Raw genomic sequence first — 8,682 nt, 5'->3', positions numbered from 1 at the left:
GTCTTTCCATTATTAATATTTTAATAATAATAGAAAAAACCGAGCAAAACTCAAACGTGATTTTTTTAGAAGGTTTGAAGGATCTAATACATGATCGTATAATTTCAAAGGCTACTGGTACGATATTTGAAAAATTATTTTATCGTCGAAGACAAAAGTTTGGTTACTACTATTGGGAGCGAAATGAAGAGATCGATCTGAATAATAGGATCAGATGGCTGGAATGCGAGAACGCTGATTGCGATGGATCTTGTGAAGATATATCTAGTGAATTCTTTAAGAAGAATTTAGGAAGCATATGCAATAAAACATTGCCCGATGATCACACAGCCTCTTGGGAGATTCTGGTCGGAAAACGTTGTTCGAGAGGTAGATCTCGCATTGACAGTCATTCGGCTCTCGAAGAATGCTTTGACACCGATACTTGCAAGATTCCTGTAATAGTTCGCATTCATCATTCTCTGGGCGATGGAGTATCTATCGTAAGATTTTGTTTCGAAACGATTTTTGATGAAGACAAGACGAAAGTAAAAATCGAAAATATATCGATTAATGCGAATGAAACAAATTTCAAAGAACTTGTTTCACCGCTGCGTAATTCGGAAAAAAATCTTACGCATGAGACAAGAAATTTGAGTGAGAAAATTGTACGATCTTATAAAAAGAATATTTTCGCCACATTTATGTCTTTTACAACACTGTCACGAGTTTTGAAAAATTTACGAGGCCACTTTCTTGTGTTATTGAAATATTCTAAGATTACAACGATCGATTCTCTAAAACGGCAAGCGAAAATATCAATCAATCATAGATTGAATTTCAAAGATTGCCTGAAACAAGCATATGAAAAAATTAAAAAAATCATGCATTTGGCAATGATCATCCTTTTGACTCCAAAATGCTTAATTAAACAGACTTATAGTATAGACAAAAAGTACATATATATATATTCAATATCTGATTATTTCATAAAAAGGGATAAGCTATAATAAATATTTCCAATTTCCGAAAAATTTAGATAATTTTATATAATAAAGTTTTTCAATCAAATTTTATCATATAAAATTTTTAATTTATCTAATAAAATAAATTTTATATATCTAGAATAAAATAAGTTTTACAAAATAAAATAAGTTTTATCCTAATAATATATATTAAATAAATGTATATTATAGCTCTCTACATGGTCCATCACAAACAGGTGAAAAGATCATATCCTACTGGTTAGACAATGCTATTGACAAACAAAAGCTTCTTATGAAGGTTCGCGAAATAAAAAAAAGAACAAGTACCAGATTTGAAGATGTAATATTGACAGCTTTTTCTGCTAGTGTACACAAGTATTATTCACGGGTAAATATATGTTTTTAAATTAAATAACACAAGTCCAGAAAATATTTAAAATACGCCTAAAATTATACTTGAAAAATTGACGCTTTTGCACAATTAAATTAATAGACTATATTTTTTTTATATCGCATATGTAATGTTTCTGCCTTGCAGATTAATAGACCAGCACCCGATTCATTAACAGTTTTTTTACCGATAAGAATAACAATGCCTGATGAATATATAATGTTCGATAACAATTTTTCAATTGGTTGTCTACGAATTTGCATTTCTAAGGTGAATGGACAGAAGATCAGCGAGCCAAATAAAGATTCTCAATTTTTTAAACGTCTTCAGGATATTACAAAAGAAAATAATGAATTCAGAAAATGTTCGGACATATTAATTAATTTTTGGATTATAAAATATTTATTCACGATATTGCCGGCAAAAATTTTGAAACTTCTATTAGGTCAAAGCACTATGATATTCAGTAATATGTATGGACCAGAAAAATTTCATACTCTCAATAATTACTTAGCAAGCAACCTTACCTTTTGGGTACCAAACAGGTATTGCATCTCATTATTCTATTTTTTATTGGAATAAATAAAAATAAGAAAAATTATAACAATAAAATTATAAAATATGACCTACAATTTATTTTCAGGGGTACAACTGCTCTCGGTTTGTCTCTGATTACTTATGGAGGCAATTTAAATCTATCTTTAATAGCTGATAAATCAATAATAAATGATGAAAAAGCTTTAATTGAAATTTTAGAAGATACTGTGCGTGAAATAAATCATGCATACAAAAGTATCATGTAATTGACATGTTTCTGAAATCATCAAATTTTTGAAGAAAAAAACATCCATGGATCAGATATACTATGAGAGAGTAAAGGAGAGATTTAATCTAGATTTTTAATATATTGATATTTTTAGGTGTCGGGTTTTTGAAAAGAAAATATGAGATTTTTAATATATTGATATTTTTAGGTGTCGGGTTTTTGAAAAGAAAAAATGAGCGATTGTTATTTTTTGTGAAAACAATATTCACTTCTTTTAGACACTTCTTTTAGACAGAAATTAACGATTAAATATTAGTTTAAAATTTGACGATTACCCTCGATATTATAGAATCGCGAGTTAATTATTATGAATTTAATTTGTTTCTTCAATTATAAAAATTATATTTGTGTATTTACGAATTTCGTATTGGAAAATATTCTATAAATATTATATAAATAAATTACGATTGCAAAAATTCTATTGTTTGTTTTAATGAATTATCGTTGTACCTTTAACGTCGTACCTTATGTAAATGTTAATGAAAGTACGGACCAGGAGTCGAAACGATTTTCATCGTGGAGAATTATTTCTCATCAGTTCTTGTAAGATCCATTCGTGACGTCTAGTTCGATGTCCTGTTAAAAATGGGAGATTTTTATTGTAAGAATGGAATTAATCCCAGGTTTTCCTGGCAACTTCCCAAAACAATAATTTCAGTAGTAATTTAATGACGAATGCCATATGCTTCTTTAATATCGAATTAATTTGAATAATATATATTTAGATAAGAGAAAGACAGAGAGAGAGAAAGAGAGAGAGAGAGAGAGAGAGGGAGGGAGAGAGAGAAATGTATCCTCTCTTTTCTTCGTTAAAAATGTTCTATCATTATTAATATTGGTATTATTATTCTCAAATGCAAGAAAGATTTAATAGTAGATTGAATATGGATATAGTTATTGTGTATAAATTTCTATTTTTCAAGTAATTTCATATTGCAATTAATTTTTATTAATTTTGTGATAAAAATGATTACGACTGAATATATTTTTTAATTAATATAATTTATCTCTTTTAAAAAATTATTTCTAGATACTCGAAATATTAACATTAATTTTTAGTTTCTTTTAAGAAACTATTTGCAGATATTGGACATCCAACGCCACTTTAAAACATTAGTTTTTAGATACTTATCATTTTATATGTATGAACATGTTTTGACGTAAATATCAATTTCGTGAATCAAAGATAATGACGAGAGATAATTGTCGTTGATTTATTACTGAAATCATTGCTATTGGGAATAGTTCGGAAGATCCAGGATTCATTCCTTCCTACAGTAAAATTCCCGATGTTCAATAGATTACTTAACTTTTCTTCGCCGATTGATCTTGCGAAATCTGATGTAGAAACAAGATATTAATCGTTTTTCATTTTTAAGATCATTTTTAAGTTTTTCTTTTTATCGAATATTACCGGTATGTTACTCGCGTAACTGATGGATTATTATATTATAAAAATCATGCATTTGAATATTTTGAATATTATCGATTTATTTATTCGTCGCGTTTTATCACAAATTTTATAAATCGCGATTTATCCTATAATTTAATATTTTCTTATAATTTAATCGTTGACTTATATAGAAGCTTTGTCTATCTTTTCGCATGTTTAAATATTATCTTTAATAGTCTGCGCAAAATGCGCTAGTAGTGTAAATATTTTTTTCTATAATTAAAAGACAATCGATAACTTTATTAATGACTATGTTAATCGCGATTGTTTACACTATATAAATTATATTAAATTCTATTATTACATCGGTTATTAGAGAGGCCTTGATAAAATCATTCAATTCTCTATTAAACGTGGCGATAGCGCGATTTTTTAATTTTATATTTTAAAGCTTATAAAGTTCATTTTATCTTATTTAGCTAATCATGCGCGAGATAGGATATGTATTTTATTCTCAATCGCGAAATTCGTGTAAAATCGTGTATTACAAATAAATTGGACGGTGAATTTTATGTTCATAAATAATACGGACTACAAATGTTTATCAAAATATTTTTGTGTATCATCATTTATGTGATAATAATTATGTCGCGTGCGTATCTATTGATGGTTTTGATTATCATATTATAAAAATTATACGTATATTTCTCGTAATTGAATATTTCGATTATTATCGTTTTCTCGCGAATTTTAAATCGCGATTTATTTTGTAATTTAATTGTTGATTTACATCAAAGCTTATTTTATTTTTTCGTATTTTGAATATTTTCTTTGATAATCTATACTAAATGCGCCAGTAATGCAAATACTTTCTTCTTCAAAGAAATGATCAATAATTTTATTAATGACTCTTTTGATTACGATCATTTACATTACGTAAAACTTATTAAATTCTATTATTGCATATCGATCATTAATATGATAAATATTACATAATTAATCATCGCTAATCAGTCTTGTCTGGATTATGTAAAAATTTTTAGTAAATTTTATATTATACGTATATTTTGAACATTTTGTATTACATTTCAAATTATATTTTACATTACTTTTTGTATTAAATCCTGTATTGAAAGAAAATAAAAATAAAATAAAAAAAATTTCTCCTCCTCTATGTATCTCTAACGCCTTAACGAAGGCGTTTGCCGGGTGAGGAGATTTGAGTATTCTAATGAATCTAAGAGCTCCGGCGGTAACATATATCGATATTCATGTAGACTATTCTTATATTTAAAATAATCTTAAGTATGATCTTAGATCAGGTCTTAAGATTCCTTTCAATTAGTAAAATAGTTGTATAACATTTTTCAACCTACTTAAAACGATCTTAAATATAAGAGTGGATTATGAATATTGGCCATAGTTACTGGTAGAGTTACCCATGCCGGACAGGGAATCAGATTAAGAGAGATAATACAAAATTATTATATAAATATGTATATGTTATTAATTATATTAATATTTTTAAATAAAATAAAAGAAAAAGAGACATTAATCGAGAAAATAGAAAAGAGATAATTACATGATTTAAATATCTATACCCGGGAACACATGTACAAAATACAAAAGTATTTCGATGGACTCTATAGAAAAGAATAAGCATGACAAATGATGATAATCCTTATGATGGTAACACAAAGGAACACAATAAACCATAATAATCCAAGAACTCGAAGAAGAGAATATATTGGATAGAAATGCATAGTGATTAGAAATTACTAGAAACTAAAAAACAGTGTGCAACAACCTATTTATTAATAATAATACTATTTTGTAATTATATCAAATTTTATAATTTAGTACATTGTATTATATAAAGTATTAAGCATAAAAATATTTATGCTGATATAAAAATTATAATAAAAGTATATAAATAATGTTGGCTATATTAGAATGGATCATATGAATTTTTTATATTTTATATAAAGGAAGAGACATTTAAAATATTTTGCAACATCTATATTTTTCGAATCTTATTTATAAAAACTTCAGAAGAATCAGTGATTAATTTAACAAATTCTATAAATGTATTAATAATTAAATTTTTGAATAATTAAAAAAATGATTGATAAATATCAAAGATTAACTTACTGCTAATTAAGAAGGTTTATGGAAATACGGTTAAAAATGATTTTATCCCACAGCAGGCATTTTTTGTTTTGTAAATAAAAATATATAAATATGACAATGAATATATAGAAAAATATTTATTTTATCTTTAAACATTACATTGGAAGAATACAGTATCTTTCGTGAATTGAATAATTTATTTACTATTAATTTATATACATAAGCGTCTTGCTATACAGCACTGATGCTATCGGCATTTCGTGCATATAGCACGGAACAAAACCAGAAATTGTGCATTATATGTTATCATCTGAGAAAACATTCGTGGACTTGGCTTTGTAGTTCATGTCCACATTTTTAATGTCTACAGAGGGAGTATCGCTTTCAAGAATTACCTAAAAGCGAGCCATAACATCTCTGTCTTCTCTCTGGTATGTATATGTATATTTTTTTCTTTTAAATAATTTCTGTATACATAGAAAAAATAATTAGAACATAATAGAAAAATGATAGAAAAATAACTATAGAAAAATAATTTTTGCATTTTTTGGGGGAAAAGGTAAAATTTAAAGAAATATGAAAAATTGCTAAATATAAGCATAATTCTCTCTTTATTTCTTACAAGCATTTTACGTGTTTTAATGGAACTCTATCGGTTTTAACGTTTTTTCTCATATTATATTATATTTTAAAAGGGACTAAGTGGCACGCACATAGTGCACATTTTGATCCAACGATCTAATATTTACATATACATATATGTGGAAGGAGTTAACTTGGACAGGGTCTGCCAAACGGATATACAAAACCTTGAGAGGCAGATGCCGGGGCAAAGATTATGTAGCAGGTGTATAGATAGTGACAAGCGCGCGTGCATGACAGGTGAACTGGGAGCAGACGGTTTTAATTCCCACCTCAGATTGCCACCGAACTTTTTAAAGATCTCGAAAACTAAATAAAATAACAAAAATTATTTATAGCCACGCATCACGGAAATTAAGTCTAATAATTTCGATATATTAAATTTCTCAGTCTCAAAAAATCTTACGCACCAATCGCAGTTTTATTGTCGTGAATAAACATAGCATAATCGGAATTATATCGTACTGTTGGAAAAAATTGATGTGGCGATTAATATCGCTCTTTCGATGCCCGTGCGAGAGAATAGCCGGGATTTCTTTTTGATATGCGCGGACGGGACCTTGTCTCTCGACGATTTATTTCGGGCATCGATGCGCGTAGATACGCGCGCGGAATACGCGATCGAGAGTGCGTGTCCCGATATCGATTCCCCCGCGTGCACGTGCAGTCGATAGGAATGAATCGCTTCTTATGCTCTTCGCGGCGCTTCATCAGTTTTTCCCAGGACGACGCGATTTGCGTCGTGGCGTGAAGTCGATACTCCCGTGTGACTCTTCTTTCTCGTTAGTACGAACCGGTATTAGTGGAAGGGATGAATAATTTTGCCGGATGAATACAAACGTACGATTTCTACGATCGTCGTGCATCTTCCGCGGCATTTCTTCGCGATAAGAATAGTTTGCGAGAGATTGTGAGGATCGATAGGAAGAGATTCGGAGTCGAGCGGTTTGTTTTAGGAGATATTTTTTATGTCGATGAGGCTATAAATTGTATCGCTATGTCTACGTCATAAAGTTACCCGACAAGTCGTAAAATAAATCCTGATCCTTCGTCGAATCTCCCGACCACGCTAATTTGAAAAATCAACCCCGTCAAAAATTGATGCGAATGACGATGATGTATTGTAAAATGAAATTAAATTGCATCTCGACAAAAATTTGCGTCAAGATAAGAAATGGATGTTAAATATATTTTTTATCATTTTATTTTCTTAGGTATCAAATTGCAAAATAATTTTTTAAATTTTCGAAAACTTATATTTTAATTTGCGCTGGATCGTTTATCATGTTTTATTTTAATAATTAATATACGACTTTATTATTTCAGGAAATATTTCGTAAGACATTTCCGTTGCGTATCGATCGCTGTCTTCGTTTGTAAAGAATAAGGATCCCAACTCGTCTCATACGTGAAGTATAGTGTTTCAATGTCAGTTACAGGAAGTAACTCGATACAGTTGGCTTCTGAACACGTGCGGACACTTAAGCGGAATAATATATCGCCACCGAACGGATGGGATTCGCACGATTAAACGCCGAATCAATAGCACCTTCAACGATATCGATGAATCAAATATATCGATTCGCATAAATCGTGTATTAATAAATAAATGTGCGATACATTTCCACTCAGAAACTTATTTCACGCACAATAATTCGCGCAACAATAATCTATCATCTTAATTCAAAAAAATATTAAATAATTTATTAATTTATTATAGTATATATAAAAAAATAAACTTCATACATATATATAAAAAAAAATAAACTTCATAATAAACTTTATACGATATCGACGAAGCAAGCGAAATTTTGCGAAGCACTTCATTGAGGAAGAGGCGAGGGTCGACGCGAGAATCGTTGGGGAACAGAAGGGCGCGTGCCAGAAGGGTTCGCATCTGCCGCAATCTGCTTTACAGCCCCTCATTCTCTTTTCTAGAAAGAGAGAAGACCATCGTCACCAGTATCGCCGTACATTGCCATCGACGTGTGCATAAGTCTCCGGTTACAAAAAAGAAAAATAGGGAGAAAAAGGGAGGGACGCTTCCGCAGGAAGCACCGCCAAGATCCCTCTTCTTTCGTCCCTCAACGAAACGTTCTCGTAAACGCGTGAACGAACCGCATTCGATGGTGGAATAATCGTATGTGCGATAATCGTAATGTATGCGATTATCGCGCTCCAACGATCCGTGCGAACTCGCTCGTGAAATCGTAGAAAGAGGAAGATTTTACATATCTCGATCGCTGCGATTTCGCAATATATTGCAGGAGGTTTATTTTCGCAGAATATTACAAGTCGGCTCATTACGTGCGGTTGAACGTAACGGAGGCCGCAC

At 30.1% G+C, this 8,682-nt stretch overlaps 1 protein-coding gene across 1 annotated transcript; it reads left to right on the top strand.

Moving 5' to 3' along the window:
- Positions 1-352: 352 nt before the first annotated feature.
- On the top strand, positions 353-2,200 carry LOC112639568. The gene is made up of 4 exons (XM_025414006.1): positions 353-482; positions 1,176-1,353; positions 1,504-1,901; positions 2,000-2,200. The coding sequence occupies exons 1-4, from the start codon at positions 469-471 to the stop codon at positions 2,157-2,159; spliced, it is 750 nt and encodes a 249-aa protein (XP_025269791.1). The 5' UTR covers positions 353-468; the 3' UTR covers positions 2,160-2,200.
- The last annotated feature ends 6,482 nt before the right edge of the window (positions 2,201-8,682 follow it).

The sequence above is a fragment of the Camponotus floridanus genome, unplaced genomic scaffold, assembly GCF_003227725.1.
Source record: "Camponotus floridanus strain SB8 unplaced genomic scaffold, Cflo_v7.5 scaffold74, whole genome shotgun sequence".
Taxonomy (NCBI): Eukaryota; Metazoa; Arthropoda; class Insecta; order Hymenoptera; family Formicidae; genus Camponotus; species Camponotus floridanus.
This window is presented reverse-complemented; position numbering and strand designations above follow the sequence as displayed.